This window comes from Pterocles gutturalis, unplaced genomic scaffold (assembly GCF_000699245.1).
Source record: "Pterocles gutturalis isolate BGI_N339 unplaced genomic scaffold, ASM69924v1 scaffold6589, whole genome shotgun sequence".
Classification (NCBI taxonomy): domain Eukaryota; kingdom Metazoa; phylum Chordata; class Aves; order Pterocliformes; family Pteroclidae; genus Pterocles; species Pterocles gutturalis.
This window is the reverse complement of record NW_010128114.1, coordinates 43644-57903: the sequence shown is the minus strand read 5'-3', so window position 1 is coordinate 57903 and position 14260 is coordinate 43644. Positions and strand designations below refer to the sequence as shown.

Sequence of the window (14260 nt, the reverse complement as noted above, 5' to 3'; positions counted from 1 at the left end):
AAGGTTCAGCACAATTGTGGTAAAAGTATAGGTGGTAGAAGAGATGTTGAAGAGACAGAAATATGCTGGTCACCAGTAGAAGACGTGTGGGATTTGGGTGACAAAAAGATAGAAAACTCTTGGTGGTAGGTGGCTGCAAGTGGTCAGAAGCCTAGTGAGGGGATCAAAAAAATGAGCAGTTGGACACTGACTGATGGGTAGGTATGTGGACTGGGCATCAGAACAGAAATTTTAGATATATAGACATAATTTGATCCAGACTTTCTAAGAGAGAATTGCAGTTCTAGGCCACAGTGAGAAAAAAATAAATTATAAGCCCATGGTATTTTAAAAAATGAGAGGAGATGCAGAATTTAGATAACAACACAGGTGAAATTTGTCAGCAAGAAGAAAACTGAACAGAAGACAAAAAAGAGAGGGTGGAGAGCAGAATCCAAGAAACAAAACTATGGTTAACATCTGCCTTCTAACTGTTGCTACAAATTTATCTAGTACAGAATGCATGTAAAACTTTCACTGCCCCTTCCCTGTTTTGGGGGGGATTGCCTTTTTTTTAGGTTAAAGACATACAATTCATTTGACTGCTGTAGACTTGTTCATGACAGACAAATATAATATAACAGATTTTCTTCCATTAACAAATTGCAGACTTGGGTCAGCTGCCATGTAACTCATTCAGTTTTGTTCCCTCCCAAGGGTTCCATCTATCCCCACAAAATAAATTCATGTGTACTAAGTTCGAGTTTTTTCATGACTAGGCAATATCCCTGTTCCCTGGAAACTTGCAGTTGTTATTTGTCTTTGTGAACCTCCCCTTTGAAAATGCCAAATCCTTTAAATTAATGCTTGGGAGGGTCATATTTTGCATTTCAGTTGTTGAAAGGACCTTGCATTTATTCAACAATATAAAGCTCCCTGAGGATCAGTAACCACAGTTTATTATGTAAAAGTGTGCTGTGCTTTCTGTAATTTGGGAGTTGACTACTCGCATAATCATAGCTACCAATATTCAAAACTTACAGTATTTTTTCATTCTTTTATTATCGCTTGTTTCACATAAAATAGAGCTTGTTTTTTGTATGGCTAGATCCTGCTCTCAGTGAAGTATTTATCTTCCCTGGTACAGAGCAGATCCCTGATTGCTCTTCAGAAAGTTTTGGAGGGTTAATTTTTGGTTTGATCCATTATCAGCTATGAGGCATTTCAACTATCGTGGGCTAATTGTGTTCAGCTGTCCTTTTCAGCAGGCGCAGCTTTGTCAGAGGAAAGCTAGCATAGTTTCAAGGGGTTTAGAGAGAGCATCAGTATCCTCAGCTGTCCTTAATACCAAGTTTATTTTAAAATTTTATTTAATTAAAATTTTTAGAAGCAAACTGAGATTCTTGGAAATAAGCACACACCTTTCCTGAGCAGATAATAGTTCCAAGGGGGAAATGAAAACAACTATGAGTAAAGGTAAATTGAGTTAATATGCTAAGTCTAGGGATTCTTTTACCTTGGTCCAGTAGTGCACAGATTCCTCACTTGCCCCTGTGCTCTTCATTGAGATTACATCGAAAAAGTGAATACTGTGAGAGCAAGGCTTTGTTTTTTAGTGAGACCTAGTATGGAGAAAATGCCCAGGGATGTCAGCTCCCCAGTTTTGTCTGATTTATACCTTGAGAAACACAGAATTAACTCCTTTACTGTTGCTATTGTGTGTAACCTTCCACAACCCATATAGTTCTTCTGTCTTAGCTCGTCCTGCATAAAATGCAGAAATGTTAAACATAGTGGTTTAGTGGTTTAGTCATAGTGGCTGTGTGAATAATTAAGGCAGATAAGTAGTCAGCCCAATGCATTTGCACAATTCTGTATGACCATTTTATCAACAGCCTCGAAGCCTGCATGTACTTACATGGTCAATGTTACTATCTGAGTTTCCCAGAGTCTGGGATTTTCCACGTGCTTTATGAAACAGAGGGACATTATTTGTTGTCCCCAAGTACAGATGGGAGTCTTAACTGCACACTTATTTCTCCCTCTCCAGTGTTTTATAAAAAGCATTTTGATTGATTAAATGTTACAGTAGGAGGAAAACTAACTTTATTTTCTGGGATTCCTATGGCCTTCTGGGAGGTGTGGGGGTCTGGGAAGGGACAGTTTTTGCATTTAGCTTGGCCTAGGCACTCTGTCAGTCTGTATCTTTATGTCTCCGGTCCACTTCACATTCTGGTGTCACAGCCTAAGACAGCTTGCACTGTTTGGGTTCATAGCATTGCACTAACATGTTTTTAAGTTTAAAAAAGAATTCAGTGTTCAGCAAAAATTTTAAATGAAAATCCTTTCTTTTCACATTAGATCTAGTAAATCCCTTCCCTTTCACAAATGAGAAATCAGGACCTAAACTATTCTGACAGCATTTCTGTTTTTCACTTTCGAAGCTTTTTGTGTTTTATAAATCTAATTAACTGTAATAAGAAAATAATAGGACATAATGTTTGTTTTACAAGGTGATTGATCTCTTGGCAGCCTGGCAGACTCTTTTATTGATTGGTCGGTGGATAATGTCAGAGTGGATATGTCCTGGAGGAGAATAGCTGACACCTAAATCCATATGTGACAGATTACCATCTGTGTTGGAAGACAGGTTTCTTCATAAAATTGCAAAGATAACAGGTGAAAATGGAGAAAGTGACATGGGGGAAATGTGTTGAAACCTGCCTCAACCTTTCCATGCTCTAAGAGCATTTAAACAAAGCTCTCTGTTTCATGGGCCGCCTGTTTTCAGGATGAAGGAGATTAAATTTTAATTATACTCATTCCTGTCTGCCCAGTCAAGTTTTACTTCTGTTAATTAGGAAAATGCCTTGCCCCACAACCTAGCCGTAAAGCTAATTAAACAGAGAACCTTCATTTGCTACTAAGTGGAACTTCAGTTCAGTAATGATTATCATATATTACAGTTAATTAGCACTGTGGGAGGGAAAATGAGGATGTCACTGAAGTGCAAAACTCAAATTAGAGGTGCTGTAATATATGCCTTATTTAATTTTGTAGCTATCATCTGATGCAGAGAGGTCACACACTACCCTCCCTGCCTCAGCTTCACATTTGTTAAAGGAGAATTAATTAAACTTATCTCTCCTGCGGAAGTGTTGTGTAGGTTTAACGTAATGAAGCTGATAAGGTGCTGGCCTTTGAAATCCTAAAGTAGAAAACACTACACGAATAGAATTATTCCTCCCTGAAAATGGCAAAACATGTTAGAGGCAATGAACTATACTGGGAGAGCATAGTCACAGGTGGAGTGGTGAAACAGCACACGTACTTCTTAAAGTAAAGATGGCTGTACACTCTGCACATATTCACAAAATCTTCCAGGGCAAAACACTACTGACATGGAACAGGCTGCTGTATCAAACCATTCAGAAGCCCAGACCACAAATTCAGAACAATTAATTTCACTAAAAAAAAAGTCAGTAAATTACTTTGATTCTAAATGCTTTGTTCAATTCCAATAAATCAATTTTAAAGTGTTGGTCCTGAAAATATCAAGTGATAATTACTAATACCCAATTATACAGATGGAGTAAAGTAGAGAGGTGTTACAACTTGCCCATAAACCCATTGTAAAATGGGAACTAGGACTTCTAAATCCCTGTACGCTACCAGACAACAGCTGGATTGATATTTTCTGGAGGGAAAAGCAGAACCTAAGTTCTACTTTGATTTGGATTTTCTCAAAGTGGCACTGAATCCAATGAGTCTGAGAATACAAATTATACCTTATAAAATATCCCTGGCATGCATTATTTTAAAACTATGGAAAATGTTATTTAGAGCATTGCAAGCGTAACCTGATAGGTTATGTTTATGTTAATCCCAATTTACTTAATATATTTAAAGTTTTATTGCAAAGTGACAGGCAAATATTTAAATAATTGCAATCTGAGCATTGATGGGTTTGGTAATATTTGTAATGTAGAGCAGCACGTAGAACAACATGTTTAATGCAAGCCTGGGCTGATTGACACACTCTTTAAGCAAGGTAGCCTGTTGGGTTGTGCACTGGGCTTGGATTCAAGTGTGGGTGAGTTAGTTTGGTTTTCTGTGCCTCTATTTCCCTACCTCTGACATGGGGTTAAAAAGTTTTGTGGCTGCTTTATAAAGTACTTTGTGGTCCGCATGCATCAGGGAACTAATACATGTGTCAACAAGGCAACACTAGTTATAAGGTTTAGGGGACAGTGGTAGATTTGTAGAAGCATGAGAAAAGAGAACGAAAGAAAAGCAAAGGAAAATTAGAAAAGCAGGGAATAAGAAGAACTAGCAGACTAGCCCACCACTTTGCAGAAGATATGTCTATGTTGATGTCTGCTGTATGCTGGCAATAGCATTATTAATCCTAACATCCTGTCATTAATGAAAACAAGGGGATGCTGGCAATAGCATTATTAATCCTAACACCCTGTCATTAATGAAAACAAGAAGGATATGAAGTTTCTGTAATTATTTTAGGCTGATCTGGGAGTATATTATTTTCCTGGAGCTAGGTAGCATTTTAAAACTGCAAAGGATTAGACAGATCAAATATTTGTCCAGCCATTGAAAGGACAAGCCTCACTTCCGCCTGTGATGAGGCTTTGGGAATCTCCATATCCATCATTGTTCAACAGCTAAGTGAAGACTGAACGTTGATTACCCTTTCAGTTGCCTTTAAGCAGCTTATGTTAAATGCTAAATTCTAAGTTGCCTAAAATCCCTACTTTTTAATTTGTCCTCTGACTTGTACACAACAAGGCACATCTTTATGAGTTTATATGGATATATGTGCACACTCATGCACGCACACACCCTGATCAGAACCAGGTCATTCCAAATATAAATTATGCTGAGCAGATTTTAGAAAGGTACAAATGGAACAGGAGCAGTCATTTCCATTAGTCTTCACAAAAACATGAAAAGGAAAATAACAGAATGCCTGATCCTCTAGTCAAATTGTGGCTATGCAACTTATCCCAAAGCATCTGAGTTTCTGTTCCTTTATTTAAAGCTGAAAAGCTTTATTTAAAACTGATTCCACTGCCTTCCTCATATTTTGAGATCCTCAGAAAATTTAGGATAATCACTTATTTCAGAAAAAAAATTGTTTTATTTATTCCTCCTTCATTCTTCTAAAATTATTGCCGTTTCCATTCTTCTGAAATTAGCTTTTCAGTGTCCAAAAGAATATAGGCAGCTTTGCAAAATAACTACAAAGAATAAGAATTTTAAAAGAGTACTTGGGTCTGTGTACCGAAACTGTGACTTATTAGCAAATGCCAAAAGGCTCTAGCGTCACATAAGCAGATCCAGAGAGAAGTCATGCTTGACCTCACCACAGTGTCTGTCTTGATGCCAGGCCTTTGCTTATGGGATTTGCTACAAGCCTGAACTTATATTTAACAATGCACAGAGATGACAGCGAGTCACAGAAGCTGGAGTGGAACTTCTCCACTGTTTGTGAACAGCAAGGCAACCCAGGGTTTGTTTCTGGGTTCAGATGGGCTCACAGCTTTTGTGAAGGCGTTGCTGAGTTCCTTCGCCAGACTAATATTTACAATTGCTTTTTTCCCCCAAATATTACAATTTTAAAGAAGGTGTTAGCTAGCTTTGCACAAATCATATGTTTCCTTTTGTTTGTTTTTAATTGCATGGGAAGAGGGGAATGAATCATTTTCAGGGCTAGCGGGAGGCTTGAGTGCCTGTTATGCCATACCTTCACCTGATATTTTTGACTAGTAAATTGTAATGTTTCTGTGGTTTTTCATTGGTCTGTATTTTCCATTTCTTTATGTGTCCCATTTGTGCGGGGCACACGCGTTGGTATTTGTAGCAGATTAACAGCTTGTATGAGCAAGATATCATTTAACAATATTGACTTAACTGCATTAAGAGAAATTCTTTAGAATTTCATTACTAATGCACTGAAAGCCCATCAGAACTCCTAGTCTGAAATGACTAGTACGTTGTCAGAACAGTGATCATCAGGGCATTTTGCATACAACCCCCCATGGAGAAATGCAGTTCTTTGTATACTTTCGCATTCCTGGGGATACAGGGAAGCAGAGCACTGTGGAAAGTTTGAGGTGTTCTTCTGCAACCTGTCAGTTGAAAAGGAGCCACTTGAGAACTATGTTTGAAGACACCACATTTAGGACTGCTCTACAGACAGTCCCGAAAATAGTATGGGGAGATTTGGCTAAGTAATTTCAAAGCTGGTAGAGATACCATGATGGGTTTCCACTGTGTTTTCTTTCTCAACATGGTAGGCAGGCGTGCACGCTCTCTGTGAAGTTCACAACAGGCACTCGACAAAGCTGGGTACCAGGCAGTTTAAAGATAAATGGGGCCTTACCTTCTCACACAGTGGAATCATTTATTTTTACATGGCTCATAACATGAATTATTTATAGCTATGGAAAGAAAAATAGTGGGGATATAGACTTGGTGCAATTTCTCTGAACCAGTTAGACATGATACGGTTGGATACTGCTCTCTTTCAAGTGAAATGCAGCAATGCGCTGCTCTCCATAGAGTGAAATAATTTTTACATGCCTTGTCAGTCTTGCTGTGGCCGTGGAAAGAAATACAGTGAAAGCAGAGACATTGGCACTGTTTGTGTTATTTAGAATATTTTTGCAACTAACAGTTTTGACCTCCATTCTGTTATTATGGTCCTGGTTTCAAAAGGCCACATCATGTTTTCAGCTGGAAGAAATGAGTAGATGCTTTCTTTTCCTGTGGACTCTCCCAGGTTTTACTCAGATCCTAGTTCAGGATTATTCTAAAGAATTGCTGGTGTAAAACTGATATGATACATTGTCAGTGGAATTACAATTATTAACAGCTTCAAATCTACCCTCTGAGGGTGGGAGGGTTTCATTTTTGTCCCCTATGGTCTTCAGAGACCCTGAAAAGAAAGTTAGTGAGACTGGAATTTGGAATTTAACTTGTGAAATCCAGGGGCCATCGTTTAAAACATCAATTCTTACTTCAGGATAGTGTTTGACAGGCTGCAAGTAATTTCTGGTTCAAGCAGTCTCAGGCAGCAGAGTAGCCCAAAGGTCATGTTGCTCTTATCATGGGTAAAAGAGATCTTCTTCATGATGGATGAGTACTCTGTGTGTTTATGATGAGTAATATATTAGCAATTTTAGTTCACAATTCCATTTGTCCAACAGTTTTGTCAGGACAAGCTAAACTATAGTTAGGTATACCTGTGCTGTGCAAAGGATGGGCCTGTTGTGGTAATCTATCATAAAACCTGCAACACAATCCCAGTGGCACGCAGTGGAGCTGGGAGGAATCATTTCTACAAATGGAAATGCCAGCCTGCAGGAACTGGGCAAACAAGTCTTGTGTTTTTACTGGTTGACCTGTGCTGGTGATCACAGCTGAAACCAAATGCATTGCTGCCTCCACTCTCGTGGTATTATGTAGAGCAACCCTCAGTGTGTTCTTTACTGGATTTATCAGGTTGGGAGCTTAAAGTTGTCTGTTCTTGGCTAGCCTAATCACCAAAACTGGAGGGCTACAGACAACATACATGACTCCTGGTTTCAGATCACTTTGAGAACTTTGTTACCCGCAACATAAAGATTTCAGCTGGCTTTGTGCAAAGCACTCAGGGCATAATACCACCACAGCTGCTACCTACCATTTTACCCCCATGCTTTTAATAGGACTCAATGCAAAAGCCACTCCTCTGCAGAACCAGACACAAAAGTAATTAGCAGTAGTATTAGTGCAGAGGGTCTCAGAGCAAATTTGCTTTCTCTTTGCCACAAACGCAATTCATAAGCAAACTTTTGTAACCATATACGTTGTTCTTGCTTATTTGAATGGTACACCTTCCTGAGCATATTTCTGTCAATGACAGTGCAGCAAAGTGGCATTTAGAAAACAGGGCTGAAATTGCTGCCCATCTATTAGAATTTCTAGATTTACCTCCTCACTCCTCTTGCTGCTATTTATATTTTACATGCAGAAATGTGGTAAGAACCATACTACTCTCCCATGTTGGTAATCATGTTTTCAAAAATGAATTAATGATATCCACTAAAATTCATGCTAAATTCAAATAATTTTCAAATGAGCCCTTCATTCACCAGCGTCATGCTCTTTCATAAATTTCTGTCTCCACATATTAGCTCTTTTGGCACCTAGATTTACATTTTGCAAGATTTTCTTTTTAAATGTACAGCTGTCACCTCAGAGTTTCAAAGCTCTTATAGCAAGTGGCTTTTCAATAGGAAGCATCACTCTCCACTCACTTTTCTGAAAGATCTTGTTTTCGCTTCCAGAAATGGGCAGCCAACGATTTATGACATATTACTTCTTCATTGTATGCACCCCCTCAAAAGATCTATTTTTTGACACTGTTGTTCTCCTTAAAAATGTACTTCTTTTCTTTTTCAAATAAATGTGGATCCGTGATATTATAAGTCAGGGAGGATGGAAAGATGCCCAGTATTTCATATGAGGATCTGTGACCTATTATGTACTTATTGCACAAGTTTTTGTGGGATGGAGAAGGGACCAGTCATTCCAGTTCTTCAACACCTTTGGGAGAAGTTACAAGGTGGAGGAAGTAGAATCACCAGTCTGAAATGCAGAACAGAGGTCTTACCAAGTTCATCAATGCACTTTGTGATCATTATTTAAAGTAAGACCATTAGTCCCATCCTTCATGCGTATATATGGCTTTCAAATAAAACCTATAGGTGCTCTGCCTTCAGAACAACTGGAGGAGCAACATTTCACATGCACTTGCAGTTACACTTCTGTTACACCAAATGAAAAAAGTTAGACACATGAAAATTGGTATTCAGTGATATTATGTTCATAATGAACAAACTAGCATATAATTCTAATTCTGAACAAATATATCTCTCCATTTGTTTATGTAAGGGTAATGGAAGTATTTTTTCGGGATTCAAATGTTGTACTTTGTTTTTATTTCAATTTTTAATGTATTTTTGGGTTTGATAGTTCCTATGTAAGGTAAGGGATTCAGATCTTACACAGGCTGAAGTATTCTGTCTAGGCAGACCACTGCATCTACAAAGAAGCTTCCCTGAGTGTTCTTTAACATCAAAGTGCCTCAGCTTGGGTCATCTGAGAGAAATGCTTCTGTCTCCAGAACAAGTCAGCCCATAGCTCTTTTGTAAGCCTTGTGAGAAAGGTTTGGGAAGGCATTCATCTGACTAGCCTCATTCCTAACAGGGACAGCAGCCTCCTTGGGGATCTGGGTCAACTCCTATACTCCTGTCCTGATCTACTGAATTGCTGTTGTGAACTAAGTTTTTGCCTGTTTGTTCTTTGCAGACATTGATGAGTGCTTGGTAAACAATGGTGGCTGTGACCATTTCTGCCGAAACACAGTTGGCAGCTTTGAGTGCAGCTGCCAGAAAGGCTATAAACTTCTCACAGATGAACGGACCTGCCAAGGTAATACTTCATTTATTTTACTCTTTGTATAATGTGGATGTTATTTTCAGTGGATTTTTTTAAATTAAGTCATTTTTCCTACAGGTTTTAATTGTACTGTCATAGGAAGTAAAGTTAGAAAAGACCTACCAGATTTCCATTTTCTGAGGTGGGGTTAGAAGGTTTTGGCAATGTCTTGTTTCAGTGTTTTTAGTAATAGGAGTGCCATTGAACTGGGAAAATCCATGTAGTGTAGTGGAATAGGCTCACACAAAGAGCTTTATGTTCAAATCCTCTAATTTGCTATGATCTTAATGGGACAGAAGCTTATCTTGTTTACACTGGAGTCATTTAGAGAGACTTATTGGAATAGAGCATTTGCAACATTTAAGCTGAAAAAAAGAGTCTAATTGGTGAGCTCCCCTTTGCCTGACAGAATCTGTTTATGGAGGGATAATGGACATGTTTTGTGAGAATTCAAATGAAGTGTGTTTTATATCATTTGCTCAGTGTGTCATGATTTGTTATCTAGGTCATATGCTGTTATATATTCTGTGACTAATTAAGTGCATAACTATTTCCAACTTAAGTACCATGTAACCATGCACCTTTGAAGAAATTACACTGTAAGCATTTGAGCTCTGTAACTTTACTCTTTCAAAACCTCCTAGAAAAGCCTGGAAAGATGAGCATGCATCAGTAGAGAGAGAAGGGGAAGGAGGACATATTCAATTAAAATTTTGTGCAGGAATTGCCTTTTTGTTAGTACATAAGTATTTGTATGGGTTTTGAACACAAAAAAGTTACGAATTCCAAAACAGCATTAGTATTTTTGAGCTTCTTTGTTTATCAATGAAAGAAAAACCAAGGTCTGAAGATAGATACATCATTCAAAAAATTTTCCATTGCTTCTCATTGGTACTTACATCACCTGAGATGCCTACTCCACCCTGACTGCATTACTGGACACAAAGGAGTCCGTGCAAGGTTGGTTTCAAGCTGGAACAAGATAGGAATAGCTGCGAGTGGCACGGTTAGTGCCATATGACTAGGCAGAAATAACATTGTAGAATCATGTCAGACGAGGGTAAGTTGTCAGGTTTTGATGTACATGCTAAAAATAGGGACAAAATGTTAAAAAGAAACTTTCCCTTCATGATTTATTTAGAGATAGTTAGGAATACTTTCTGGTTCGTTAATTTCACAAGCTCTCACTGTGGTATCAGTCAGAGGTTTCACCACTAAAGTAATTGTAATGACAACAGTGAAAAACTCAAGGAGAAAAGTCAAGCCCTGCATTCTTGTTATGCAAGAGCTGGTGCAAAATTTATTTGTTCATTATGCAAAGTCTTAGTAATAGGCTTTGAAAGCTACCTATAAATAATCAGATACATATTGTGATAATGGAAAACTAGAAGCAGCTTTGTAAATGTTCAACTGAATTTTGTTTCTTTGTGTGCCTGGGCTAGTGAATGAGTGAGAGGCTGGTAACAGTACCTGCCATGCAAGGAATGAAGCAGTAGCTGATCTTCTCCTCTTCCTCATGTGGTTGGACATGGAAATATAAACATGATCTGCCCATCCTACCTCTTCCATTGTCGATGAGGAAGGGCAGGCACTGTCTGCCTCTACATGGCACTTTGATTCATCAACTGTAGCTTATTTCTTGCTGCAACAGATAGATTAGCGTAACCCCAGGAATTTTTGGGCTGGAGACATTCCTCCAGTCACAGAAAATGCTGGTTCTTCATGCTCTGAAATGGGGAGGACAAAGTTATTTCCTATTTGAAGTTTGAGGTAATTTAAGCCCCAGAGACTGATTACAGCAAACATGGTATGATACCTGCTTTGCGGAGGGAGCACTGTGATAATTTAGTTCCTGTCTGGTGCTTAAGGTGATAATCAGTGACTCATTTAGTCAGCAGGCCTGCTAATAAAGCAAGAAGGAAAGTCAATATAGATCAAGAAATCACTGATGTGTGAATCACCTGTACTTTGTTTCTTCTGTGCTGCAAAAAGAATATAGTTAGTGGAAGTGGTTATAGTTATTAATGTCAGGTCTGACAGAAAAATGTCATTTGGGGTTAGTGACTCTTCTGGAATATAAATCATCCACGGGTTTTTTTTTGGAACAGTCAGGCAACACTGACCATAAAACATTACTGAGAGATTCAGGGAAATTTATTTTGGGCATATTAGCCTTTCCAATGTGTCAAATAGAAAAGCCTAATTTGTATTTATAAAAGATGCTGTTGTTCATGTTACATCTGTTGTTTTGATTCGCAGTAGACTTTCTATTACTTATGATCTTGCTGTCACCATTGCCTTTCTCCTCTGGTTTTCATTTTAAAAATAAAGATTTCTCTCAGTTACAAATCATCATGTTTACCAAATACTCATTTAGGACCTTAGAAGTCTACATTGTTTGGGGCTGAGTCCTATTTAGTTCAGGTGGCCTCCTAGGGAGGTGTGAAGGGAGTTCATCTCCAGATGACTTCACTACCATCAAGGAACAAATTCTGCTGACCTTAGGCAAAATGCCCATGGAAAGAGCTGGTAAGCTGGTTGCCCTTTTACAGCCTGCAGAACCCCTGGATAAGTCTGTGACTGAGTGTGATTCACAGGGAAGAATCAGTGAAGAACACAGCCACAGAGATACAGTTCATGTTAGCAACATTTTTCAAACTGTTGAAAAATACAATTAAGCTGTTGCTGCATAACTTTCTTCATATGATCATTAACTTCAGCACAAGGCAATTCTACATGTTTTAATTAAAAGGTTCCTTCATATTCCCTGCGAAATTCTGAGGCTGTCCCACCTCACCTCACTTCCTTGATGTCCTTTCATTGTAGACCTCAGAGAAGACTTTAAGATTGCAGGGAAATTGTATCAAAGCCTTGGACTTTGTTCTGGTTGTTTGCAGAGCTCCCACCCCATCGTACCAAGTGCCTCACACACATTCATCCTCTCTGTAAAGAGGAAAGTATTTCTCTCTCAGTTTTTCAGGCAGGAGGGGTGAAGCCAAATATAGCAGCTTGCCTAAGATCACGCGTATGAATGCCTGGACTGCCTGGAGAATAAACCTCCAGTTGTGAATCTGCCCTCTGTGAATCTGCCCATTACAAGAAATATTTTTTCTCCTGTGTTTGTGCTCATACACTGATACAAAAATTCATTGTTTTTTAGGAATTATGAAACTTGCTGATTTCTTGGTGCCACTAGCTAACCACCCTGCATGTAGAGTACTTGTGTAAGCAGCCCTTGAGTTTGTAAAGGGCATTAAAATGTTCTGCATTTGTCTGTTTACACCTAAACCATTTTTAGCCCTGGCTGTAAAGAAAACCATTGTCAATCACATATTACTTCTGCTAGGGAGTGGTTCTCACGCTGTGGCTTCTTGTTAGACAAGGAGAATGTGGGGGTTTCCCTTCCTTTCCCCTCCCCTGCATTCCAGGCATTTAAAAGGAAACTTATTTGTAACCCAGAAGGTGAAGAATCCACATTGCCCTGCCAGCGGAGAGTGATACCACTTTCCCAGAGTCTCTCTTTTCACTTAAACTTAAAAATAGATTTTTTCTCCTTTGACATTGAAATCACTGTATGACAATACCAAATCCATCTATTGTGTATTATTTTAACAGATCCCTGAACTCTAAAGTATTGTGAATTCTTTGATGAAGGAAGAAACAGTTGGATCTGTTTGTATAAACCTAGCAAAAGAGGTCTGCATCTCCTGTGAGCATGCAATACAAATAACGTAGCTATATTTATAGCAAGGAGAGCTTGTGTTTGTAACCTTTGAGGTAATTAAAAGCAGGACAATAACTCAGATTAGTTTTAGAGCCACATCAGCAACAAAACAGCAAGCAAGACTATTTAAGACTGCAATGAATGTGTGTAAATGCAGACATAATTACCTTAATCCTCAACCAATATGAGTTTTAAAGCCAGTTAACTTAATTGCTTATTCAGTTGCTGTTTGTTGTGCAGTGATCTCCAAAAAAAATCAACAATAAGCAATCTCTTTGCTCCACTCAAGTTCAAGCTTCATTAAGCACCCAGAAAAATGTGTATAATTCTATGATAAATAATTTTTCTCTTCTTGCTGTAGGAATTGCCTTTTACAAAGCAAGACAAGGAAAGACAGCACACACATTTGTCATAACTCTCTCCAGGGAGTAGTAGAGTTGGAAAGATGAGTTACATTCAGGAAGAAAAGTGCTTTTAGTGGCAACATCCAGTGATCAACATGTAATACATCAGCCTGCTAAATCTATACTCTCACCCTCTGCCCCTCTCCACCTCTGTCCAAAATAGAGCCAAAACCTCCTCCACTGCTGAATTTAAACTTCTGCAAGGGGGCAGTTCAAGGTATTTGCATCATCCTGGTCCACTGACAGCCTCCAAAGCAGGCTTAAGTTGGCTTGATGATTGCTGGATCTCACAAACATCGTGTTCAGCCATAATGAAGTCTGCCCAAGGAGCCTTTTCACCAAGTACTTCAATAGATACAGCCACTGTAAAAGGAGATGATTGTCCACCAAGCAAAAGTACCTCTGGGGCATGTGGAATACCTGCCTGGGCCATCTGGCTTTTTTGGGGCTTCTTTAATGCCATATTTTCACACACAGTAGGTGACAGTAATTTTTATCTGCTTTAATGTATGGCCTGTTCGACTATTGGTTATTCTTTACTACCTTCCTACCAGATTTTAAACAAATATGATTGACTCTTTTGTAACTAGGCACCGGAATACAGGGTTCATAGTCTGCTGTTGGGAGTGCTGGTGTCTGTCCAAAGGAAATT

The 14260-nt window shown here is 38.7% G+C and overlaps 1 protein-coding gene across 1 annotated transcript in view; it reads left to right on the top strand.

The window, feature by feature from the left end:
- Positions 1-14260, top strand: part of SCUBE1 (signal peptide, CUB domain, EGF-like 1) — a gene marked incomplete at both ends in the record, with an annotated part of 90859 nt that overhangs the window by 33461 nt on the left and 43138 nt on the right. Inside the window, one exon of the mRNA XM_010079497.1 lies at positions 9352-9474. Coding sequence (XP_010077799.1) covers positions 9352-9474 — 123 coding nt within the window. The remainder of the gene's footprint in view (positions 1-9351; positions 9475-14260) is intronic.